This window comes from Penaeus vannamei, chromosome 14 (genome assembly GCF_042767895.1).
Source record: "Penaeus vannamei isolate JL-2024 chromosome 14, ASM4276789v1, whole genome shotgun sequence".
In the NCBI taxonomy this organism is placed as follows: domain Eukaryota; kingdom Metazoa; phylum Arthropoda; class Malacostraca; order Decapoda; family Penaeidae; genus Penaeus; species Penaeus vannamei.
The window spans coordinates 36416718-36444159 of NC_091562.1; the positions used below are offsets into that span (position 1 = coordinate 36416718).

Genomic DNA, 27442 nt, shown 5'->3' on the forward strand with positions numbered 1-27442 from the left:
TTATGGCTGCTGCTAAAGATAGATTATCTAAATGATGGTCTCTGATCCATAAAGCCATTAATGTATGAACTCCTTAAGCAACTAAGAATTAATAGTCTTGGGATGTCATTTTTCATCTGCCAGTAACATAGATAATTTATCAAATTTATTTCTAATGTATTAAATCAGACTGGAAAGTTAACAATACGAAATAGGTTCCAAAACTAACTCTATACACAAACATATTTTATTTAATATTTAAAGATGGTTTACAGTAAATAAAGTACACAGTTTCAACTATCAATAGATTAAAAATAAGTTTTGCACTTTGTTTTTATAGGAATGTTTTGTTCACAGACTGAATGATCCATTACTATAAAGAATAAATAAAGTTCACAGCAACGGCCAAGAATCAATCATACAATTTTTGCATCAATAAGCACACTTGCATATGAGCAAAAGACAAATGCTCCATCAACACGTATCAGCACAACAAACATTAAGCATTATTATTTTTATTTATTTACTTATTATTATTATTTTTTAGGTGGTTGGGGGGTTAAAAATTAAAATATTAATTTTTGCTGCTAGTCTTCAGTGTCAAGAACCAATTTTATTTAGAATTATTTGTATCAAATTCTTTCCACTACTTTTTCTATGACAATAATACCTTAATACTTGTACTCTAACTTCTTTTATAGTCTTCATTTCTTATGCAGTTCTAGAGCTTTCAAGGCCATTTTATTTGAACAGCAGAAGAGACACATTGATTTTAAAATTCATCCCATCTGAATCTACTTGATATTAATATTTGTGAATGAGGTGATGGATTTAGGTATATGGATTATGGAGGACTGCCTTGCCTTTGAGTATGAAAACGATAACAAGACATGTTATAGTAATTCATCAACTATATTTTTACAAGTGCAAAGAATGAGTCAAACTGAATATTCGTCCCAGTTACTACATTTTCCTTTTTTTCTGAAAATAACTGCAAGTCCCTGTGCAACTAAATCTAGCCCGTTGTGTATGTATTTTATGTACATATAGACATAAGTATACATGTGACAGTCATAAAAACCTTCATGCACACTGCACAGTAACACACATGAATACACACAAACATACACAAAACAGTTATGATGAATTGCTATTGACAATTACTGTACTGGTAGTCTGAAAGTGACAAGTGATATTGCACCTTTATAAAGATCCCACTTTTAAACATTTTGATTTTCTTGGTCACTGCAGCTCTGGAGCACTTGGCTACAATGACCTATCTTCCCAATTGTCATAACCTATAAGATACTAGAATATACACATATATTCCCCAAAAGGAACAATCTTTATAACACATGTAAAAGTACATCTGTTAAACACAAACATTTTTAGGGAATGACTAGCTATTGATATTTGGCATAATATTGTCTAAAAAATAGTTACATATCATAATTCATATTTTTTTCAAAAGAGATTATAAGTATACAATAATACATTGCCAACAATGTATAAAAATAATTCATATTTTTTTCAAAAGAGATTATAAGTATACAATAATACATTGCCAACAATGTATATACTGTATTATTGCAGCATATAATGTGTGAAATTTGAAATAACTGCTGTTTTCAAATCTCATAGTTTTTATATCATACATTAAAACATGAGGGGATAATGGGGAAATGAAGAGTAAACAAGAAAAATATATATTGCTTATTTTTAGTACTATATATGAGCACTGACTGAATATTCACATTTACTGACTAGAAACGGTTCCCTTAATCACAGTTAATATATATATATATATATATATATATATATATATATATATATATATATATATATATATATATATATATATACATACATATATATATTTTATACATATAAGTTTTTTTTTCTTTCTATTGCACAGACTGTATTACACTTTATGTCCTAACTGCTTGTGAACAATTACCAACTTCCATCACAAAGAAAACTATACTTTTCCCCATCGTAATAACCTTAAAACTGGAAATATCTCATACAAAAGGATTATCACAAAATGTAAACTAATTAATCTGTGAAATAGGGGTGTAGTAACAAAAAAATTTATGATATTTTTTTTATAACTAGATGCTACTCTTTCAGCCCATTTTTTAGTATCCCTAATGTCCTTCTACCTAATTAGAAGTCTTGTTTAAATATGGATTTTCATTCTCTTTTGCTATATTTCTTTAAAAAAATCCCTTATACTGAATATTCACATTTACTGACTAGAAATGGTTCCCTTAATCACAGAATGTCTCATACACAGTTTATCACAAAATGTAAACCAATTAATCTGTGAAAAAAGAGGGGTAGTAACATGAGAAAAAAAAATCTGTGATATTTTTTTGTATAACTAGATGTTACTCTTTCCCCTTTTTTTTTGTATCCCTAATGTCCTTCTACGTAAATAGAAGTCTGGTTTAAATTTGGCTTTTCATTCTTTTTTGCTGCATTTCATTTTAAAATTTCTCTTATACTGAGAAAAATCTAGAAATGATTAAACTGTTCTTTTACTGCCTTACTGTGAGCAGAGACAGATTGAGTGAATACTGACATTAAATATATAGATGATGAGCTTATAGTAAGCTGAATATTTCGGTGAATATCAGTTATTCAGGCAAGATTTAAATAAGTTTTGGTAATGAAAACATTAAAAATAATTATACTACACTGCAAAGAAATATTTCCCATCACTTTTCCAAAACAAACAGTATCCTGATACTCAAAATAAATTACAGATTACCAAGTAGCATGGCTAAGGATCCTCTCACCTTGCTGATGTCTGGCCCCATCAATTTCAGAATTCCCTGTATGAGATTCTTGTTCAGCAACAGGTAAGTACTCAGAAGAAGCACCTACTGATGACAGCACAACCATAGTTGGGCCATCAGTACTAGAGCTACACTGGGATGCCTCCTGTGCTTCCAGACTTACATCTCTGTTCTCAGGTCTAGGGAGCTCCTCCTCAACTCCCATGTCTGTTGGCTGCAAGACTCTGGAAGGGTCAATGGGTGTGGCTATGACAGTCTTTGTTTCAGGTGGTTGCAAGACAGCTGTGTCAGCCAGCACAGAGATTGCTTCTACATTTTCTGCAGATAAGACTGGTGTAGCAGGTAATAATGGCGATGGTGTCAGAACTTCCTCTCCTGGCTGTAACATGTTTGAAATTTTGGACAGTTCCATTGATGACTGCTGCAAATTTGGTGGATTAGCTTCTATAACCTCTGGACCCAGAAGTGGTTGTGCTGTGACTTCTTTAGGTGTGCCTAATTTCCCATCTGGCAGAAGTATCTGCAACACATTTAATACATAAAGTACTGCCATGTTTCAATCTGATGAATAAGCTAATATATCACTACTAATCTTCCAACAAAATTTCATAAAACTAAAAAAGTGTACACAGAATATCAAATCAGTGCTAATAGCTACCTCTGTTACTCTAGGCGCTGATGTTTCAAGCAGTGGTTGGGGCTCACTAAAGAGCAGAGACTCTGTGAGAACCATCAAGTTGAGTGAATTCATACCAGTCACCACCTGAGTGGTAGAGTTACTCGCATTCTCTCCAGCTTTACTAGGAGCCAGACTTTTGTTGGATTTCTTCACACGTTTCAGGTGACGCTTGGCATGCTTCTTTAAGTCACATAATTCATAAAATGCCTTACTGCAGTGGATACACTGAAGAAAAGAAAATGAAAGAAAAGATAAAAGAAATCTGTAAGATACATTAGAGAATAAAAATAAGATGCAAAAAATATAAAACTAATAATGAGAAAAACTGCAGATATAAGCATACTAATTGCATAACTGACCTTATGGCTCTTGATTCCCTGATGAATTAAACGATGCCTGCTTAGGGCCTTCGTGGTGGTGAATGTCTTGGTGCACGTGGAGCAGCTATATGGACGCTCACCAGAATGCCGCCTCAGGTGCCCTTCATTTTGAGGGGGGAGAATAAAAAATAAAATTATCATTATTATTATTTTTAGCAGATTCAAATGTTTATATTTACTTTATCTTTTATTGATCATGATGATAACAGAAATAATAATTTGTTTTACAGTATATATCTAAAATTATCAGAAGATGTGTTTGTAGTTCTATGTGTCTATGTTATGATGCACTTTTAATATATCAAATGTATCCATACATGTGTTTTAACTCGCAACTGCATTTATGCTATTATACATAAATGTACATTTAGTCATGTGAGCAGTGTGGAAATATAGATATATCTTTGTTCATGTATTGAAACATTTATGCATGCACTTTACTATAACAGACCAATAAAACTAAACTGGCAAACAGAAAACTACAAAAAAGAAGAAGTAACAGGCTACCTTGGTAATTCTGGTTGTTATTGAAGCCTTTATTACAATGGGGACAGACAAACTTGGCTGAGTTAGCATGGACAGTTGCCATGTGCCGTCTCAGAGATGACTGACAGAGAACTACAGCATCACAGACATCGCATTTGTGTCCCTTGTTATCTGAAAGGAATGTAATAATTATCAAATTTTTGCCACACACTATATCTTCATAGAAGGTCTTTTTATCTTTATTTATTCACGTACTTATGTGCTAATATATATATATATATATATATATATATATATATATATATATATATATATATATATATATATATATACATACTGATATATACCTATCCTAAAATATATATAATATTCATATTCATACACTTTCATACATGTCTATGAAACAGACTTATTAATAGATGAAATAAAATAGTTACATACTTTCATGAACATTTCTAATATGTGTTCTTAGATGTGAAGACTGAGTGTACTGGTTGTTACAGTGAGGACAGCGGTAACAGTGTTTGTCTTTCTCTCGATGAATCCTCTCATGTTTAAGTAAGCTAAAAAACATAAAAATACAAAAGTGTTAGCAATAAAGAAGCATATTGTTAGACAATTGTACTGCTTGTAATATTTACAAACTAGCATACCTGATTACAAACATTACATTTTAAACATTAATCAAATTCAAACTACTGAATGTCAAACATAACTAATTCTGTCTTTTTCCTTACTTGCTTCTTTGCTTGAATGTTAAGCCACATTTTGAGCAGATGAAGGATGGAATTTCATTATGTATACTGGAATGTTCAACGAGGTTTCGACGGTATTTGAATTTAGTGTGACAAATCTTGCACTCAAATGGTCTAGTTCCGCTGTGACTTACAAGGTGGCTTTTTAGTTGGCTCTGCCTTGGAAAACTTTTTGAACATACTGGACATGTCTTGCTACTTTCTTTTCCTTTTTCTTGTCTATCTACAACTACCTTTGCTTTCTTACTCTTATTTGTACTTGAGTTGGTACTATTGGTGCTTTGACGCTGAGAAGCTAAGGGAGAATGTGCAGTGTCACATGCATCTTCTTTAGAACAATTAGAGACCTTGTCTCCTTCATCTGTAATCTTTACATCAGTCTTGACACTTGGGTCTGTCTGAAATTCTGTGGAGATACTTGGTAACTCTGGCACATGTTCATTGTGGACGGAAGGGATTTCATCCTTTGACACTTGATCAATAACACCTAACTCAGAGGAATTTATGGTAACTTTTACATTACTATGTGATACATCAGCATTAACAGAATCTGGTGATTCCTGAAAGTCACTTGCAATGTTTCCTTCGGCTATATCTTCCTCTTTGTCTGTTGTAGCAAATTTAGATTTCAATAAGACATTACTTGTTTCTAAAAAACAGCCATTCTGTAACAGATCCTGGGACTTTAATACTGGTTCATCAACTTTACCATCATCATTGATATGATGCTCAACAATCTCAGACTCCTTCCGCAGACTTCCAAAAGGTGCTTGAATCAGAGTGATGTCTTGTGTTTCCACCAACTTATGTTCTGGAAATATCTGTCTTATTGTTGTCTTTTGAAAATTTATACTGGAATCTATGAAAGCCTGGACATCAACTGCTATGTTGAAACATGATAAGCATACATGTTTTGACATCAATACTTCATCATCATCCTGAAACAAAACAAAAAACATTTATTCATTATCTGATACACATAAAAAGGGGAGATGGGGAGAGTGGAAGGTAGAAAGGGTAGGAGAAGGCAAAAGGGTGTATAGAGCAAAAAGGAGGATGGTGAAAGAGGGAGTAAAGGAAAGGGAGAGAAAGAGAGAGATAATGAGTGGGGGGCATTTCCATGCAGATTTTCAAACTTCAAAACCTAGGCAGGTAGACAGGGGCATCCTCCCTAAGTTTAATGTTGATTCTTCATCATTATGTTAAGGTTGTTATGCCAACAAATCAAGGGAAGACAGTGAAGGGATGCAAATCCCGGATCACCATAGTACACAATATTTTCCCCAAACTCAACATATGTGCTCAATTGCACACATCCATAGTATAAATGCACCACATACCTGCAGTTTTAGTATAACCGATATACTGTCTAACAAGTTGAAAATGATGTCACTCGCTCCAACCATAGAATACGTATCACCCAAATGTAACATTCGACCGCAGTCATTCGTGCCGCATAATCTACAGAGCGTCTCCATAAGTTCTCCATCGCTCTCTTTTCTTGTCAAAACCTCCATTGTCCATAAAATAACAATACTAAAGCAAAAATAAAGCCATGATTTAACTCTACGGCCGGGAGTAGCCGGGAGTGACGCTCAATCAGCTGATTCTGACACGCGTGTAAACAAAAACAATAACAAAGGAAGGGCGAGGATGTAAACAAACGGCATTTCTCCAGAATCTGTGGTCTTCTTTTATATTAAATCGAATAATGTATGCATTAAATGGTGAATGAATGCGAATTTTGAGATAATTTGTGTATTATATGTGTAATTCAAATGTTAAGTAACGTCGCATGGGCCGAGAAATTCGGTTTTTGAATAATCTTATTTTTGGTGCATAGTGCACATCAGTAGATTATGAAACTTTCCATATGATTTTAATCGATTTTTGTGTACATTTTGGGCATTATAAACTTTATGTTTCTAAAAAATATCGCTAACATACCATTGGGATTGCAATGCATCATGCAGTCATCTTGTCTTTCGTGCCTTCGGCTCTTGCAAAGACCAACAAATTACCTGCATATTAAAATTTGGCAAGTTTGAACTAAAATACCATTTGACAAACAAATAGTTATACACATATATAATGTTTCTTGTCATTGGATGTTAAGAATATAATAATAATATAATTATATAGATTATCTTCTGATATTTCAAAATCCCATACCATGACCGATTCATATTGGCAACAGAAGGAAGGTTGAAAGGAAGGAATGAAAAGTTAAGAATGCATTTTAGTAACTCTAAAGAAATTGATACAAGAATTTAGATACATTACTGATTGTTGTTATTATTTGGCTAGTCTGCTGAATAAGTTTTGAAATTAAAAAAAGGTCATTTTGGAATCTGGGAAAAATGCATATATTTCCATAACTTACAACCTATGATGTAATCCATGCACAATTGCTTGCTGTTTACTGTGAATGGCCCCTGTTTGTTTTAATATCAAGGTAAAAACCAGTATGATAATTTTGTGCCTCTTTTTACAGGTTTCCGTTTGAACTATTTGGTTCCAGGAAAGCAAGACGTCATTACATCGGGAGGATAACCAAGGATTTACAAACAACATATAAACCAGAAAAGAATTCTTGCATTAGTGTCAAACAAAATGGGGGACATGGACTTACCTTTGCTATCAAACATAAAGGACATAAGGGCACGGCACTATCTCTTACATCTCAAAACAAGTGTAGTTAGTCAGATAATTGAAGGAACTGTGTTTATCTTCCTAGAGCCTACAACACTTTGTGAGAAAAACGGGTATTGTTGCGTGCGTGAGTGTTTCTGTTCAGATAAAAGGAAGGTTGTTAGAGAATCTGGCCAAAATTTACATCATGGTACAGATGTTTTTCCTAATCATGAAAACAATACAACATTTGCAAGGACTTCTAGTGGGTATAGTGAAATAGACCAAACCAGTTTTGGCTGCACACCAAAAAGTTTTCATCAAGGTTTTAACAATGCTGAAAAAAATCCATGTAGAAAGGCTACTCTGACTGATTCAAGTAGTTCAGGTATTCACTGTGGCCAAAGTAACCTAGAAAAGGAGTGTGAATTAATAAGTCAAAAATCATGTGTTGTAGAGAATGAACAAGAAAGCCAGAACAAATTAGGGAAAGCAGAGAAAGTAGATTCTGATGATGTCTTAGTAAATCATATTTTGCATGAAGTTGCTACTCAAGCAGAAACACAAAATGATTTTAAGGTTGTACTAGATTGTTGTGATATTAAGGTAAAATCTGTCACTGAAGTAATCTGCAATAAAACTGAAGTTTCACAGTACTTACATCCAGCATTTATTAGAAACTGCAGCTTTGCCCTAAATACTTGGTCAAGCAAAGAGCAGGTACCACTTCAGTACACTGTGGAACCTTGGTCTATTAATATATGGAAAAATAATGTGCAAAGAGTTGCTGATTTTCCACGAGTTATATGCATCAAATATGAAACACTGCCACAAGGAAAGTCACTTCTTTGGAGGAACGACCAAGATGGCAGTCCATGTGTGTTTACTCCAGCTGCCACTATCAACAACCGCTCATTACTCCCATGTCAAGATCCTCCATCAGCAATGGCTACCTGGCAAGCTTGGTTTACAGTGCCAAAAGGGTATTATCTGTCAATGACAGGGGACGAGAGACCAGTAAAATTTATTGGCTGTATTGAGGATTACAAGGACTGTTGGCTCATCAATCACTCAGATTTTAAAAATTGTGATACTAAAGAACCTTGTCAAGGATCTACAATTTGCAGACAAGATATGGTAAAAGAAAATATACCTTCAGTTTGCTTTTATTATCATACAACAATGGTCTTACCTATTGCAACTATAGCTATTGCCATTGGTAAATGGGAAGTAGATATTCTTCCAGCATTAGAATCCAAGACTAAGTTATGTGGGTCATTTATAAAAGAAGATAAAAAAACTAAAGAGGCTCATCCATGTAAGCACTATGAATACCCTTGTCACATCCAATCCAAATACTGGGGTAGTGAAACTGCTCTATCTCTGGTTTATCCTCCATCATCATCTCAAGCAATAAAGTCAGTTGCATCATTTCTACCTTTTGCCCTGCAAGCATCTTCTGACCTTCTTGGCAGATACCCATGCCCTAGGCTGGAAGTTGTTATAGTACCAAAGTGTTTTGCAAGCTTGGGTTTAGCTTCTCCAAACTTAATCTTCTTGTCACCATCAATGGTAATGGATGATCCTGCAGCCTATATTCGTCTTGCACATGAAATAAGGTAGGTGTTTGGTAGTAGTGTCATTACTTCAATACTGAATTGCTAGTATACAAAAATGTAAAATAATTGTTTCACAATTTGCTTTTAGAGCGTAGCTTACAATATATTTGTCGTAAGCCAGTGGCTTATGGCTACTTTCCTGCATATCTCAAGGACAGACTCCTTAGGAAGGATGGGCAGCCTTTTGTCTTAATGCTGGTAACTTATTAAGAGATAAAATACAGAAAGTAACAAAGTTCTATTAAGAAATATTTTTAGGCCTTCAGTCTATCCTGAGAATATAGAAATGGTTTAAAAGATAACTTCCATCATATTTTTTCTTAATGTGCAATGGAGACATATTAATATATATATATTTTTTCAACAGCCATGCATGGTTTGGGATCAATATTGGTGCCCAAGACTGGACAGAAGAATGGATTAGCGAAGGTTTCGCTACCTACATGGAAGACTCTATCTATGCAGAAGCTACTCTGATAAAAGATGCTGTGTACAGCACAAAACAACAAAACATCCCTGAAACCACTAGTAAAGATAACCCAGTAGATAGTTGGCAAGATCCGGTAGGTGTTGATGAGAATGCACATAGTGAAACTCAGAAAAAAGATGGGCTGTGTGTTGGGAGTCCTCATAATTGTGATGGGAGCACAGGTAAAGTACTGACCTGTGGTTCATTTACATCGCTATCATCACTAGAGCATAAAGCAATGAAAATGAAATACCACGAGGAACTTTCAGATCTTAGGGCACATATACGATACAGAACTCTGACAAGTGAACTTGAAAATTCAAGTGAAGATTTGCAGAAGCTCAGACCTATGCAAGGGGAGACTTTAGTAGATGATAGTGGCATTGGTTATGTCAAAGATGGAAGAAATCCAGAAAAAACATTTTTGCAAGTGCATTATCTGAAGGGATATTTCCTGCTGAAGTATATGAGCAAAATAATAGGGAGGAAAACCTTTGATTCAATGATAAAAGATTATGTAACATTTTATCATGGTCAGTTGGTGTTATCAGAGCAGATAATAGACTTTTTCATTAGTGCTTACCCAGAGGCTGCAGAAAAAGGAATGACCCTTAGTGGTCTGTATGAAGATTGGCTTAATCATCCTGGACTCAATCCTTATATTACAGAAAAATATGGTAATATAGCAAATCAGTTAGTGGCTACAGTTAAGTCACATTTTAATTATTGGCTTCATGTTAACAAAAGTAGTAGACAAAATCCAAGTGCTAAAAAGATGAAGATCAGCCTTGAGAAATTCTCTTTTCCAGACCAAATTGTCCTACTCTTAGAATATATTTTAGAACTGAGAAGTTTTTCTTGCAAGGCTTTACAGCAGATATACCAGCACTATGACATTGCAGCTCAGAACGCTGATGTTCGCCATAGATGGTGTGAGCTAGTAATATTAAATAATTTTCCTGACTTGTGTGAAGTGAGAAGATTTTTAATTGATGACCAGGCAATGGGAGTGTACCTGTATGGAGAACTTGTTATATCAGGGAAAAAGAAACACAGAAAGTTAGCAGAAGAGGTATATAGAAAAGTTCAGCATGACATGGATGAAAATGCAAGAATAACTGTTTCTTCAATGCTGTATGGAGAGTGAATCAAGTATTTTCACATAATTTTTTGTCATCCTTTTTTCCCTCTTTGTGTTTTTTCTTTTTATTATGTCTTTCATGTTTTTGTTCTTACTTTTACTCATTTGAGAATTTGCATTCAGGATTAAACAAGAATACTGCCATTATCTCAGGAACTTGTGTGTTGATACATTTTTGTAAATAGATTTGAAATATAACTACTAAATGTCTGTCTTTTATTATTTTATCCAAGGCAAAAAAACTAAATACAGTAAATTTAGAAATAATAATAAAAAACAGGGATAAGATGTAAATAGAAGGTTTCATGAGGTTTTTGTAATATCTAAAATCCACTGATAAAAGAATATGCAGTGACAGGTGGCAAATTGTTTGATAACTACTAAAGAAAAAAAGAAAAATCAGGAAAGAAAAGATCAGATTCAAATGAAGCATTCTAAAGCTAAATGTGCATGAGGCAGGATTCAGTTTGTACTTAATCTTGTAAATTGGTGAAAATTACAAAATTATTGTAATTTTCTCTTAATAGTGTACAATTTAATGGTTCTGTCTACATAAACGACTTTTGTATTGACTATTTACTCCCTGTTATAAAATAACTGAAGAGAAGGAAAGAGACAATGGATAAAAGAGGAAATGTACAAAAGAAGACAGGAAGGATAAGATTAAACAGAATAAGGAAGATTACTGAATAAACATTAAGAAATCCAAATAGAAGGTTAATTTCACTTCGTATTTGGAATATGGAACACTGAATATGGTAACTTCATTAATACATTTTGCACCTTTTAATGATATTAATGATATACAGTTATAATGATGATGATGATACTAATCATCATCATAATGATCATGGTAATAATGATAATGATAATAATGATGATAGTACTACTAACAATGATAATGATAATGGCAACAATACAACAGAAACAACAATGATATTAAAGATAATAATAATGATGGTGATCAGATGATAGATGCTAATACTACTGATGATGATAACACGAACACGAACAGCAACAACAACAATAATAATAGTAACAGTAATAATAGTAATAATAGCAATAAAATAATAATAATAGTAATAATAGCAATAATAATGATAATAGTAATAATAGCAACAACAATGATAATAGTAATAATAGCAATAATAATAAAAAAATAACAGTAATAATAGCAATGGTAATAATAATAATAATAATAATAATAATAATAATAATAATAATAATAATAATAGCAATAATAATAGTACTAATAATAGCAAAAACCAACAACAAATAACCATAATAATAATGATTATAAAAATAGTAGCAATAATGATATTACTATTGATAATATAGTCCCCCAATCCCCTGCTAGTTACCCCTACCTCTGCCCTTGCCACAACTAATTTTGCGTTCTTTTCTTCTCCTACTTTCCTTTTCCTTCTCTCCAGCCCTTTCTATCCGCTTTATAAGGTGTGAGAGCCGTGCTTGAAAGAATAATAGGCTGGCTTAGTGTCAGGCAGAAGCGGGAGCCATGGGCAAAGATTATATACTATATAAACTTTGTCATGGACACGTTATTCCTTTGGTTAATTGCGTAGCCCTTACCTCTTATGCCAGTGGTTTCTAACATTTTTTCTCAGGCGATCCCAATCATGCACCTCTAGACATGACAGCAACAGGTCTGTGCTACAGTGTATAGGTTTATTTTATATCATATTATCATATTTGTATTATTCAATAGATATATACATAATTCGATAAACAATCCACAATTACGATTATATTTCCTTTAGTTCACCTCCTCACTTTACCTGTCGCAACAGACAACCTAAACGTTCCACTCCATCTTCGCTAACCTAATCCTCTCTTACAGCCTCCTCTTCCTCTGCTCCTCGAGCATCTATTCACTCGTCTGCACACAAGAAAACACTCGTTTCTCAACTCCCCTCCAGAAACTCTTGAAGACATTATTTTGCTTTTAGTTATGGCCTAAGAGAATGTCCCGCACCCCCATCCACCCTCCAATCTACAACTATTCCCTCTACATTCAAAGTATTTACTGATATCTATCCCCCCCTCCTTAAGTTCCTCCTATCCCTCTTCTTCCCACTCTTTCCCAACATACATCATCTTCTCTGTGTACATCGTTCCGTCTTTGTTTCCTGTTATCCTTATCTCTCCCACCTGGATGTTCACGGAAATTTCTTTTACAGCAACATTGTCCTTCTCCGCATCCTTCTCCTCCTGTCATTCATCCTGATACTTCACCACCTTCCCCATTTCCATTATCTCATTCACCAGATTCTTATTCTCCTACTTTTCCAACAGCCATCTCTACCTGTATCACCCGTTGATTGATTTCGTAATAGCTCCTTTGCCAATTTTCCTTCCGCAGCCACAGATACACTCCATTTCATCCATTTGGCTTACACCCTTAACCCTTTCCTTTACTGACCTCTGATTTACTTCATTTACTTTTTACACTTTTCCCGATCATACTTTCATATGAAACTAAAACCTTCGACATTAACACATTTTATCCTAACCGCTAACTCACTTTTACCCTTTATCGCTATAATACTTTACCATAGTGCTATATGAACTTTGATATCTAGCACATTTATTTGTTTCAACCATTAACCATTATTGTTAATAGTGATAAGGGTAGTGATACAACTAATACTACTGATACTGCTAACTAATACTGATTATGATGATAATAATAATGAGTGATGATCTACGATAGAAATATAGACAATTAACGTATTTATTTTTCTATCATTAATCTCATGTTACTACTACTACAACAACTGATTATGATGATGACGATAATGATAATGACAAGCATTATATTATTATTTAACACGCTTCTAGTAATTCTTCCAAATTTAAGGCGAAATCCACGAAGGATGGGAAGAAATGTATGTAATGCACATACATATTCATTTTCACATTGCAAAGGCGTTTGTATGTGTCTATTTGTAAAGTGAAATAAAAAGATAAAAAAATAATGGTAATAATAATCCATAATAATAAAGATGATAATAATGATAATGATAATAATGATTGAATTAATATATTTATTTGACACAGTACAGTGACACATTTCAAGCTTCCTATACACACACACACACACACACACACACGCGCGCGCATTATACATAGATACACATATAATTATGTGTGTATCTATGTATAATTATCAATGGTTACTGAAAAAAAATACATATTGGAATACCACATATAGATATAACACATCTGGATAAGTGCACGTTTTGACCTCAGTATAATTATTATGTCACATGCGCTGTATCCCTATGTGTTGAAAAGACGATGCAGAGAATATCGTCGTCTTTTAACAGGCACGAATGAGAGAGAGAGAGAGAGAGAGAGAGAGAGAGAGAGAGAGAGAGAGAGAGAGAGAGAGAGAGAGAGAGAGAGAGAGAGAGAGAGAGAGAATATCAAGACAAATAATTATCGTATTGTTAATTTTTGCGTCCTGTGCACGACATGGGAATAATAAAATCTCCTCAGACTTCATTTGTTGATCCCAAAGAAAAATAAGATACATCATGGTGTTAAGGAATTATTTCCTCACCTTGGGAGAATCCATTTCTTTCCGTTGGTTGTAATGATTCATTGACTTTCACTTAATATTTTTCTGACGTTTATTGAGTATTCCCAGAAGTATGTGTTTCATTAAAGGAATCAACATGACCGTTTACACTGTGCTGTAATTCTTTGAGGTTCTGGGCAACAGGAAAGTTGGAGTTACTCTTCTTCGTCGATCTTGATGACGGGGGCGCCGACGAGGTTAGGGTAGTGGGCGTATGGAAGGCCATAGGCATAAGGAAGGCCGTGGGCGTAGGGAAGGCCGTGGGCGTAGGGAAGGCCGTGGGCGTAGGGGAGGACGGCGTGGGAGAGAGCAGTGTAGGTGACGGGCTTGACGTTGACCACGGGCTGCACGTACTTGACGGCGGGCACGGAGATCTCGTGCTCCTTGGTGGTGAGCTCGATCTTGGTGGTGTCGGCGGGGGTGTTGGCATCGACCGGCTCGAACTGCTGGGTCTCCACAGTTTGCTTGGTGACGGTGGGCACGGCGTGCAGGTACGGGAGGGGGATCTCCACGTCGCGGCGACGACGACGTGCCTCTTCTACAGCTGGCTCCTGTTCAGCCTTGTGGAAGATGTAGGGGAACTCGGTGGCCTTGAGAGTAGCGTCGGCGTTGAGGATGTAGGGATAGGCAGCGTGGTGGAAGGCGTAGGGGGAAGCGACGAAGGGATGTCCGAAGGGGTGGGCGTAAGGGGAGACCAAAGGAATGGTCTTGATGTGGGTCTTGACATGAGGGGTAGTGATCAGCTTCGCTTGAGGCAGCACCCAGGGCGCCGTGTACGGCAGCACCAGCTGTGCTGAGCAACAGGATGCAGCGACCAGAATCACCTGTCGAAAAAAAAAAAAATCATGAATACAACTGCTATATAACATAATTGATAAAAAACAGAAAGTTTTCCCCTATATACATCTATATATCTCTCTCTATATATATCGTTATATCACAGGTCGAGTGGCACAAGGTTTTCTCATTTCCTTGTGCTGCATACACCTAAGAATCTCCCTTAGTTACAGAAGTGAACAACACAAGGAATATCTTGACTCGTGAAGTGATACTTAATGTAAGCCCCTTTCTTCGTTTCGAAAATGAACTGTGAAATGTTTCCTTCCCTTCCTCTTTTCATCGAATAAAAACCTGTTTCACACTTGTTTCAAATACTTTGTGATTGGAATATTCCCATTCTTACCAGAGCCTTCATCTTTCGAGCGAATGTGTCCTCCTGGACACTGCGATGCGTCTGCTATATATACTTCGTGGTCAATGACGTCATGAGACCCCGCCCAGTTGTGTCCTCCCGGGCATTTTCTCTCGTCTTACTTTGTAAGTAATAAACTGAATGTCCTCTTATAATAGTATGTTAAAAAATATATGTCCGAAGATATAGAAGTCTGGTTTAGATAGTAAGTATAAAATAGATAAATTGACATCCACTGACCTCATGTTATACGGAATCAAAAGTCTGTATTAGTAAGCCAATTAAAAGCAAAATTCTATTTGTTTTTAATAAAAAGTCAAATATTTTAAATTTTGCTGTATGAATTTTTGTTTTTCTGATCCAGTGCTGAGTCGCAAGTTCAGGATGAGTGGGTCGCTGCATAATGATAATAATGATGATAATAATAATGATAATGAATAGTTTAATATTGATTGTTCTAATAATGATATACTTTGAAATGTTTTTACATATATATATATATATATATATATTATGTATATACATATATACATAGATGTGACATATATATATATATACATACATATATATATATATATATATATATATATATATATATATATATATACATATACATATATATTTATGTATATACATATATACATATATGTGACACACACACACACACACACACACACACACACACACACACACACACACACACACACACACACACACACACACACACACACACACAGACATATATATATATATATATATATATATATATATATATATATATTCATATGCATTTACATATATAGATGTGTATGTATATATGTATATATACATGTATATATACATACATAGATACATGCATAAATATACATGTATATATATATACATACATACATAAATATGTATGTATAAATTTATATCTACATATATATATATATATATATATATATATATATATATATTATATATATAATGTATTTGTATATGAATATACATGTATATACACTTATACATAAATATATACATATACATACAAACATATGCGTATATACATATATATATATATATATATATATATATATATATATATATATATATATATATATATATATATATATATATACATATACACACACACACATTTATATGTGTGTGTGTTCATATTTGTGTGATTAAATATATATAATCCATTTGTATATATATATATATATATATATATATATATATATATATATATATATATATATATATATAGGTATGAACTGATGTCGGGTTGAGAGAATGGCACGATAGAAGGGTCATAATAGGTCATACAGATAAAGTACAAAACCAGACTGGGTCGAGATGAAAAAGTCTAAAGAACCCTGCCCGAGGTCAATGGTCCCAAGCCTTTCAACGCACACACTTGTCAGGAAACGGCCGAGCAAACGCACCCTCTCCTGTGCCATTGTCGCAGATAATCGATCCAGCTTTCATTTTACGATCAGTGCAGCCAGTGCGTCAGATGACGTACATCGGTTCACTGATTCGGAGATTTCAACTCTGCTTCGCGTTATAACCCTTCCGCGTTTCGCGCGATTAATCTCCTGCAACCACCATAATGAAGTCAAGACCAAATTGCATGTAAAAGAATTAGTGTGAAAATAACCATTTTGGATATGAAAGTTTACAGACAGACACGTCACGAGTTATATCATATATATATATATATATATATATATATATATATATATATATATGAATATATATTTAGTAGATATCGTACTATCCTTCTTTCAAACTTTTAAGTATTTTATTTGTGAAAAGTTTAGGCCATTTCGGTAATCTGTAATTAGGAACTTGTCACTTAAAGTGCGAATTTTATTGATATATATATTTTATATATATATATATATATATATATATATATATATATATATATATATATATATAGCGGAAATTTAGCATATCTAGTTATTTGTTAATTTCATTTTAGCAATTGAAGCACAGTCATTTATACATTCAAACAAAAGTCTCATGAATCTTTCAGGAAGAATAGATTGATAAATCATGTAGGTATCTGTCTTATCTATGTTCATATGTAAACTTATACTTTTCTATGCGGTATATATGCACACACTAATGAGTTTGTGAAGTCTATACACTCATAGGGTCGTGCACACGAGGGAGGAGGGTTCAACACTTAAGTTTGGTTTAAATCAAAAGTTAAAAAGTAAATAATGGCTACAAGAAACCGATGCTATGTATTTAATGCATGTTATTCTGTAGGTATTATGCAAATAACTGTGGATAGATTATACAGCAACATTTTGCTAATGAAAGAGAAGCTACAATACACAGACATTTATTTGAAATTGAAACATTTTCGAATTCTTCCTTCAGAACTGAAGATAAAATCTAGGAGAATTATGAAATAAAACGTTTGTGCATTGTTTTATTTTAACATTCGTTATTATGCTAATATTCTCTAAGAAGGAATGTGCATACGATTATGAAAATGAAGACTAAATATGCCATGAACTATTCTATGAGGAAGGGATATGGGGTATTCTTTTTCTCGTATACCCTATACTGGAAGATAGTCAAGACTTACAAGAGAACATAAAGGCTAGAGTCAATGTCAGGGTGCATTTTCCAGGATTGGGATAAAGATATTTCATATGATTTTAATTATTTTATTTCGAAAAAGGTTGTTGGTTTTGAATGTACGTTTTATCATGTACACCTTTTTCAGATGATGTGATTCGTTTTTCACTGTGTGTGTAATTTTCAATATGCTTTTTTATTTAGCATTTTCGGGAACTGTTATCTCAACTTTATTTTCTTTCATTTCACTCAGGTTGGTAACCACATCCTTCATGTTGGATTCAGAGACGACTCCAACGGATGAGTTTCCATCACAAAGTGTTATTTTTTTTGTGAGGATCAAGGACGACAGGAAAGTTGGAGTTACTCTTCGTCGATCTTGATGACGGGGGCGCCGACGAGGTTAGGGTAGTGGGCGTATGGAAGGCCATGGGCATATGGAAGGCCATAGGCATAAGGAAGGCCGTGGGCGTAGGGAAGGCCGTGGGCGTAGGGAAGGCCGTGGGCGTAGGGGAGGACGGAGTGGGAGAGAGCAGTGTAGGTGACGGGCTTGACGTTGACCACGGGCTGCACGTACTTGACGGCGGGCACGGAGATCTCGTGCTCCTTGGTGGTGAGCTCGATCTTGGTGGTGTCGGCGGGGGTGTTGGCATCGACCGGCTCGAACTGCTGGGTCTCCACAGTTTGCTTGGTGACGGTGGGCACGGCGTGCAGGTACGGGAGGGGGATCTCCACGTCGCGGCGACGACGACGTGCCTCTTCTACAGCTGGCTCCTGTTCAGCCTTGTGGAAGATGTAGGGGAACTCGGTGGCCTTGAGAGTAGCGTCGGCGTTGAGGATGTAGGGATAGGCAGCGTGGTGGAAGGCGTAGGGGGAAGCGACGAAGGGATGTCCGAAGGGGTGGGCGTAAGGGGAGACCAAAGGAAGGGTGTTGATGTCGGTCTTGACATGAGGGGTAGTGATCAGCTTCGCTTGAGGCAGCACCCAGGGCGCCGTGTACGGCAGCACCAGCTGTGCTGAGCAACAGGATGCAGCGACCAGAATCACCTGTCGAAAGGAAATCATGAATACAACCGCTATATAACATCATTGATAAAGAACAGAAAGTTTTCCCCTATATACATCTATATCTCTCTCTATATATATATCGTTATTTCTCTTTTCCTTGTGGTGCATACACCTAAAAATCTCCCTTAATTACAGAAGTGAACAACACAAGGAATATCTTGACTCATGAACAGTGATACTAGATGTAAGACCCTTTCTTGGTTTCAAAAATGAACTGTGAAATGTTTCCTCTCCTTCCTCTTTTCATCGAATAGAAACCTGTTTCACACTTGTTTCAAACACTTTGTGATTGGAATATTCCCATTTTTACCAGAGCCTTCATCTTTCGAGCGAATGTGTTCTTCTCCTGGACACTGCGATGCGTCTGCTATATATACTTCGTGGCTGATGACGTCATGAGACCCCGCCCAGTTGTGTCCTCCCGGGCATTTTCTCTCGTCTTACTTTGTAAGTAATCACCTGAATGTACTCTTATAATAGTATGTTAAAAGGATATGTCCAAAGATATAGAAGTCTGGTTTAGATAGTAAGTATAAAATAGATATATTGACATCCACTGACCTCATGTTATACGGAATCAAACGTCTGTATTAGTAAACCCAATTAAAAGCAAAATTTTATTTGTTATTAATAAAAAGTCAAATATTTTACATTTTGCTGTATGAATTACTGTTTTTTCTGATCCAGTGCTGAGTCGCAAGTTCAGGATGAGTGGGTCGCCACATAATGATAATGATAATAACAATAATGATAATAAATATTTTAATAATAACTGTTCTAATAATGATATACTTTGAAATGTTTCTACACACACACACACACACACACACACACACACATTATATATATATATATATATATATATATATATATATATATATATATTTATGTATATACATATATACATAGATGTGGTATATCCATCTATCTATCTATGTATCTATCTATCTATCTATCTATATGCATATGCATTTACATATATAGTGTGTGTATATATGTATACATGTATGTATATATATACATAGATACATGCATAAATATACATGTATAAATATATATACATACATGAATATATATATGTATATATATATATATATATATATATATATATATATATATATATATAATGTATATGTATATGAATATACATGTATATACACTTATACATACATATATACATATAATACAAACATATGCGTATATGCACACATATATATGTACATATATGTGTGCGTGTGTGTTCATATTTGTGTGATTAGATATACATAATCCATTTGCATATATATATATATATATATATATATATATATATATATATATATATATATATATATATATATATATATATATATAGGTATGAAATGATGTCGGGTTGAGAGAATGGCACAATAGAATGGTCATAATAGGTCGTACAGATCCACTACAAAATCAGATGAAAAAAGATGAAAAAAGCCTAAAGAACCCTGCCCGAGGTCAATGGTCCCAAGCCTTTCAACGCACACACTTGTCAGGAAACGGCCGAGCAAACGCACCCTCTCCTGTGCCATTGTCGCAGATAATCGATCCAGCTTTCATTTTACGATCAGTGCAGCCAGTGCGTCAGATGACGTATATCGGTTCACTGATTCGGAGATTTCAACTCTGCTTCGCGTTATAACCCTTCCGCGTTTCGCGCGATTAATCTCCTGCAAGCACCATAATGAAGTCAAGACCAAATTGCATGTAAAAGAATTAGTGTGAAATTCTATAACCATTTTGGATATGAAAGTTTGCAGACAGACACACGTCACGAGTTTATATATATATATATATATATATATATATATATATATATATATATATATATATATATATATATATATATATTTTTTTTTTTTTTTTTTTTTTTTTTTTTTTTTTTTCACAGAAGATATCATACTAATTTCCTCTTTCAAAATTTTAAATATTTTGTTTGTGAAAAGCTTAGGCCATTTCGATAATCTGTAATTAGGAACTTGTCATTTAAAATGATAATTTTATTGATCTATTAAAAAAAGGAAAATCAGTACATATAGTTATTTGTTAATTTCATTTTAGCAATTGAAGCACAGTCATTTATACATTCAAACAAAAGTCTCACGAATCATTTAGGAAGAATAGATTGGTAAATCATGTAGGTATCTGTCTTATCTATATTCATATCTAAACTTATACTTATCTTTGCGGTATATATGCACACACTAATGAGTTTGTGAAGTCTATACAGTCATAGGGTCGTGCACACGAGGGAGGAGGGTTCAACACTTTAGTTTGAATCAAAAGTTAAAAAGTAAATAATGGCTTCAAGAAGCCGATGCTATGTATTTAATATATGTTAGTCTGTACGTATTGTGTAAATTGCTGTGGATAGATTATAACTACAATAAAATTTTACTAATAGAAAACCTACAATACACAGACGACATTTATTTGAAATTGAAACAAGTTTTGAATTCTTCTTTCAGACTTGAAGATGGAATCCAATGATTCTATCATGAAAGTATATACTTACTATGCCATAAACTATTCTATAAGAAAGGGATATTCTTTTCTTGTATACCATTTACTGTAAGGTAACCTGAGTTTGCAAGAATTTCAGATGGATCTAAAAGTCTAGAGTAACTGTCAGGGAACATTTTCCAGGATTGGGGTAAAGATATTTCATGTGATTTTAATGATTTTATTTCGAAAAAGGTTGATTTTGAATGTATATTTCATCATATACACCTTTTTCATATGATGTTCTGATTTGTTTTTCACTGTATGTAATTTTCAACATGGTTTTTATTTGTCATTTTCGGGAACTGTTATCTCAACTTTATTTTCTTTCATTTCACTCAGGTTGGTAACCACATCCTTCATGTTGGATTCAGAGACGACTCCAACGGATGAGTTTCCATCACAAAGTGTCATTATTTTTTTTGTGAGGATCAAGGACGACAGGAAAGTTACTCTTCTTCGTCGATCTTGATGACGGGGGCGCCGACGAGGTTAGGGTAGTGGGCGTATGGAAGGCCATAGGCATAGGGAAGACCGTGGGCGTAGGGAAGACCGTGGGCGTAGGGAAGGCCGTGGGCGTAGGGAAGGCCGTGGGCGTAGGGAAGGACGGCGTGGGAGAGAGCAGTGTAGGTGACGGGCTTGACGTTGACCACGGGCTGCACGTACTTGACGGCGGGCACGGAGATCTCGTGCTCCTTGGTGGTGAGCTCGATCTTGGTGGTGTCGGCGGGGGTGTTGGCGTCGACCGGCTCGAACTGCTTGGTCTCCACAGTTTGCTTGGTGACGGTGGGCACGGCGTGCAGGTACGGGAGGGGGATCTCCACGTCGCGGCGACGACGACGTGCCTCTTCTACAGCTGGCTCCTGTTCAGCCTTGTGGAAGATGTAGGGGAACTCGGTGGCCTTGAGAGTAGCGTCGGCGTTGAGGATGTAGGGATAGGCAGCGTGGTGGAAGGCGTAGGGGGAAGCGACGAAGGGATGTCCGAAGGGGTGGGCGTAAGGGGAGACCAAAGGAATGGTCTTGATGTCGGTCTTGACATGAGGGGTAGTGATCAGCTTCGCTTGAGGCAGCACCCAGGGCGCCGTGTACGGCAGCACCAGCTGTGCTGAGCAACAGGATGCAGCGACCAGAATCACCTGTTAAAAAAAAAAAAAAAAAAAAAAAATACAACCGCTATATAACATAATTGATGAAAAACAAAAATATTTTCGCTCCATATACATATATACATATATATATATATATATATTCATACATATATATATATATATATATATATATATATATATATATATATATATATATATATATATATATATATATATATATATATATATATATATATATAGCGTTATTTCACAGGTCGAGTAGCATACGATTTTTTCTTTTGTGTTCCCTACACCTAAGAATCTCCCTTCAATCAAATTGAAACCTGTTTCACACTTGTTTCAAACACTGTGATTGGAATATTCCCATTCTTACCAGAGCCTTCATCTTTCGAGCGAATGTGTCCTTCTCCTGGACACTGCGATGCGTCTGCTATATATACTTCGTGGTCGATGACGTCATGAGACCCCGCCCAGTTGTCCTTCCGGGCATTTTCTCTCGTCTTACTTTGTAAGTAATAAACTGGATGCATTTTTATAATGTATTATGTTGAAAGGAAAAAATCTTATCTAAAGGTATTGAAGTCTGGATTAGATGGCATAAGATAGATAAATTGACATCTACTGACCTCATGTTACATGGAATCAAACGTCTGTATTAGTAGACCCAATTAAAAGTAAAAGTATATTTATTTTTAATAAAAAAATAAAATATTTCATATTTTGCCGCATAATTGTTTGATTTTCTGACATTCTGGGCCAGCCCGTTGAAAGAAAGAAAGAAAAAGAAAAAAAAAAAACGATTTCATACTTCAAATAAACATAAAAGTCAAACATAAGTTATCATTTAAAAAATAATAACTACTGTTAACTTTGCATATGTTTGTAATAGAAAGCATGATATTTCTGAGGAGAAAGAAAATGATTAAAAGAACTGATCGATGGTTCAGTGCCCAAGGTCAGGGTTCGTCGAAGTAAGGGTCGCAAGTTCAGGGTCAATGGGTCGCCACATAAGGATAATGATGATATTAATAATGATGATAATACTGATTGTTCTAATAATGATATACATTTAAATGTATGCACACACATAAATATAGATATTTATATTCATATACACAAATATGTATAATAAATATATAAATGCTTATATATATTCATATGTATTTACATATATGGATGTAAGTGTGTATATATATATATATATATATATATATATATATATATGTATGTATATATATATATATATAATATATATATATATATATATATATATATATATATATATATATATATATATATATATATATATGTACATAAATATTTATGTATATGTATATAATTACATATATATAATATATATATACACACACACATATATATATATATATATATATATATATATATATATATATATATATATATATATATATGTAAGCACACAATATACATATATATGTACACTTATATACATATATATATACACACACAGATGTATACATACCTACACACACACACACACACACACACACACACACACACACACATATATATATATATATATATATATATATATATATATATATATATATATATATATATATATATTTATATATATATATGTATTCATACATACATATATATGTGTGTGTGTGTGTTTATGTTTGTATATAAATATATATATATATATATATATATATATATATATATATATATATATATATATATATATATATATGCCTATGTATAGGTATGAACTAATGTCGAGTTGAGAGAATGGCACGATAGAAGGGTCATAATAGGTCATACAGATAAAGTACAAAACCAGACTGGGTCGAGATGAAAAGCCTAAAGAACCCTGCCCGAGGTCAATGGTCCCAAGCCTTTCAACGCACACACTTGTCAGGAAATGGCCGAGCAAACGCACCCTCTCCTGTGCCATTGTCGCAGATAATCGATCCAGCTTTCATTTTACGATCAGTGCAGCCAGTGCGTCAGATGACGTATATCGGTTCACTGATTCGGAGATTCCAACTCTGCTTCGCGTTATGACCCTTCCGCGTTTCGCGCGATTAATCTCCTGCAACCACCATATTGAAGTCAAGACCAAATTACATGTAAAAGAATTAGTGTGAAATTCTATAACCATTTTGGATATGAAAGTTTGCAGACAGACACACGTCACGAGTTTATATATATATATATATATATATATATATATATATATATATATATATATATATATATATATATATATATATATATATATATATATATATATATAAACAGAAGATATCATACTAATTTCCTCTTTCAAATTTTTAAGTATTTTAGTTGTGAAAAGCTTAGGCCATTTCGATAATCTGTAATTAGGAACTTGTCATTTGAAGTGCGAATTTTATTGATCTATTAAAAAAAGGAAAATCAGTACATATAGTTATTTGTTAATTTCATTTTAGCAATTGAAGCACAGTCATTTATACATTCAAACAAAAGTCTCACGGATCATTTAGGAAGAATAGATTGATAAATTAGGTAGGTATCTGTCTTATCTATGTTCATATCTAAACTAATACTTATCTGTGCGGTATATATGCACACACTAATGAGTTTGTGAAGTCTATACAGTCATAGGGTCGTGCACACGAGGGAGGAGGGTTCAACACTTTAGTTTGAATCAAAAGTTAAAAAGTAAATAATGGCTTCAAGAAGCCGATGCTATGTATTTAATACATGTTAGTCTGTACGTATTGTGTAAATTGTTGTGGAGATTATAACTACAATAAAATTCTACTAATAGAGAACCTACAATACACAGACGACATTTATTTGAAATTGAAACAAGTTTCGAATTCTTCTTTCAGACTTGAAGATGGAATCCAATGATTCTATCATGAAAGTATATACTTATTATGCCATAAACTATTCTATAAGAAAGGGATATATTTTTCTTGTATACCATTTACTGTAAGGTAACCTGAGTGTGCAAGAATTTCAGATGGATCTAGAAGTCTAGAGTAACTGTCAGGGAACATTTTCCAGGATTGGGATAAAGATATTTCATGTGATTTTAATGATTTTATTTCGAAAAAGGTTGATTTTGAATGTACCTTTCATCATGTACACCTTTTTTCAGATGATGTTCTGATTTGTTTTTCACTGTATGTAATTTTCAATATGTTTTTTATTTGTCACTTTCGGGAACTGTTATCTCAACCTTATTTTCTTTCATTTCACTCAGGTTGGTAACCACATCCTTCATGTTGGATTCAGAGACGACTCCAACGGATGAGTTTCCATCACAAAGTGTTATTTTTTTGTGAGGATCAAGGACGACAGGAAAGTTGGAGTTACTCTTCTTCGTCGATCTTGATGACGGGGGCGCCGACGAGGTTAGGGTAGTGGGCGTATGGAAGGCCATAGGCATAGGGAAGACCGTCGGCGTAGGGAAGGCCGTGGGCGTAGGGAAGGCCGTGGGCGTAGGGGAGGACGGCGTGGGAGAGAGCAGTGTAGGAGACGGGCTTGACGTTGACCACGGGCTGCACGTACTTGACGGCGGGCACGGAGATCTCGTGCTCCTTGGTGGTGAGCTCGATCTTGGTGGTGTCGGCGGGGGTGTTGGCGTCGACCGGCTCGAACTGCTTGGTCTCCACAGTTTGCTTGGTGACGGTGGGCACGGCGTGCAGGTACGGGAGGGGGATCTCCACGTCGCGGCGACGACGACGTGCCTCTTCTACAGCTGGCTCCTCTTCAGCCTTGTGGAAGATGTAGGGGAACTCGGTGGCCTTGAGAGTAGCGTCGGCGTTGAGGATGTAGGGATAGGCAGCGTGGTGGAAGGCGTAGGGGGAAGCGACGAAGGGATGTCCGAAGGGGTGGGCGTAAGGGGAGACCAAAGGAATGGTCTTGATGTGGGTCTTGACATGAGGGGTAGTGATCAGCTTCGCTTGAGGCAGCACCCAGGGCGCCGTGTACGGCAGCACCAGCTGTGCTGAGCAACAGGATGCAGCGACCAGAATCACCTGTTGAAAAAAAAAAAAAATCATGAATACAACCGCTATTTAACATAATTGATGAAAAACAAAAATATTTTCGCCCCATATTCATATATATATATATATATATATATATATATATATATATATATATATATATATATATATATATATATATATATATATATATATATATATATATATATATATATATATATATATATATATATATATATATATATATATATATATATATATATATATATAGCGTTATTTCACAGGTCGAGTAGCATACGATTTTTTCTTTTGTGTTCCCCACACCTAAGAATCTCCCTTCAATCAGATTGAAACCTGTTTCACACTTGTTTTAAACACTGTGATTGGAATATTCCCATTCTTACCAGAGCCTTCATCTTTCGAGCGAATGTGTCCTTCTCCTGGAC

At 34.7% G+C, this 27442-nt stretch overlaps 6 protein-coding genes across 7 annotated transcripts; 1 reads left to right on the forward strand and 5 right to left on the reverse strand.

Annotated features, from left to right (window-relative positions):
* Window positions 1–1771: 1771 nt before the first annotated feature.
* Window positions 1772–6695, reverse strand: LOC113814463 (uncharacterized). Its single transcript, XM_027366495.2, has 7 exons — window positions 6421–6695; window positions 5063–6018; window positions 4767–4888; window positions 4347–4496; window positions 3819–3940; window positions 3439–3684; window positions 1772–3300 (listed from the first exon to the last, which is right to left on the reverse strand). Exons 1-7 carry the CDS (start codon window positions 6595–6597, stop codon window positions 2749–2751), a joined length of 2325 nt encoding a protein of 774 aa, XP_027222296.1. The 5' UTR covers window positions 6598–6695; the 3' UTR covers window positions 1772–2748.
* LOC113814462 (aminopeptidase O) lies at window positions 6665–11150 on the forward strand. 2 transcript variants are annotated; one of them, XM_027366493.2, is made up of 3 exons: window positions 6665–6793; window positions 7575–9330; window positions 9698–11150. In XM_027366493.2, exons 2-3 carry the CDS (start codon window positions 7694–7696, stop codon window positions 10944–10946), a joined length of 2886 nt encoding a protein of 961 aa, XP_027222294.2. In that variant the 5' UTR covers window positions 6665–6793; window positions 7575–7693; the 3' UTR covers window positions 10947–11150. The 2 variants fall into 2 exon arrangements, with proteins under 2 accessions (XP_027222294.2, XP_027222295.2); XM_027366494.2 differs by having other exon boundaries at window positions 6707–6807.
* A 3508-nt stretch (window positions 11151–14658) lies between these two features.
* On the reverse strand, window positions 14659–15752 carry LOC113807363 (uncharacterized). Its single transcript, XM_027358595.2, has 2 exons — window positions 15725–15752; window positions 14659–15365 (listed from the first exon to the last, which is right to left on the reverse strand). Exons 1-2 carry the CDS (start codon window positions 15734–15736, stop codon window positions 14697–14699), a joined length of 681 nt encoding a protein of 226 aa, XP_027214396.2. The 5' UTR covers window positions 15737–15752; the 3' UTR covers window positions 14659–14696.
* A 2632-nt stretch (window positions 15753–18384) lies between these two features.
* Window positions 18385–19736, reverse strand: LOC113814465 (uncharacterized). Its single transcript, XM_070129907.1, has 2 exons — window positions 19695–19736; window positions 18385–19363 (listed from the first exon to the last, which is right to left on the reverse strand). The coding sequence occupies exons 1-2, from the start codon at window positions 19704–19706 to the stop codon at window positions 18680–18682; spliced, it is 696 nt and encodes a 231-aa protein (XP_069986008.1). The 5' UTR covers window positions 19707–19736; the 3' UTR covers window positions 18385–18679.
* Window positions 19737–22068: 2332 nt separating this feature from the next.
* On the reverse strand, window positions 22069–23457 carry LOC113807372 (uncharacterized). Its single transcript, XM_027358607.2, has 2 exons — window positions 23384–23457; window positions 22069–23037 (listed from the first exon to the last, which is right to left on the reverse strand). The coding sequence occupies exons 1-2, from the start codon at window positions 23393–23395 to the stop codon at window positions 22351–22353; spliced, it is 699 nt and encodes a 232-aa protein (XP_027214408.2). The 5' UTR covers window positions 23396–23457; the 3' UTR covers window positions 22069–22350.
* A 2615-nt stretch (window positions 23458–26072) lies between these two features.
* LOC138864037 (uncharacterized) lies at window positions 26073–27442 on the reverse strand. Its single transcript, XM_070129908.1, has 2 exons — window positions 27401–27442; window positions 26073–27026 (listed from the first exon to the last, which is right to left on the reverse strand). Exons 1-2 carry the CDS (start codon window positions 27410–27412, stop codon window positions 26358–26360), a joined length of 681 nt encoding a protein of 226 aa, XP_069986009.1. The 5' UTR covers window positions 27413–27442; the 3' UTR covers window positions 26073–26357.

Excerpts from the sequence above, each read along its gene's own strand:
- LOC113814463 (XM_027366495.2), bottom strand. The coding sequence starts at position 6,597 with ATGGAGGTTTTGACAAGAAAAGAGAGCGATGGAGAACTTATGGAGACG. Across the intron at positions 4,497-4,766 it reads TATTAGAAATGTTCATGAAA|ATAACAAGGGACACAAATGC; the intron begins GTATGTAACTAT and ends CATTCCTTTCAG. Across the intron at positions 3,941-4,346 it reads TAACAACCAGAATTACCAAG|GGCACCTGAGGCGGCATTCT; the intron begins GTAGCCTGTTAC and ends CTCAAAATGAAG.
- LOC113814462 (XM_027366493.2), top strand. The coding sequence starts at position 7,694 with ATGGGGGACATGGACTTACCTTTGCTATCAAACATAAAGGACATAAGG. Across the intron at positions 9,331-9,697 it reads CGTCTTGCACATGAAATAAG|CCATGCATGGTTTGGGATCA; the intron begins GTAGGTGTTTGG and ends TTTTTTCAACAG.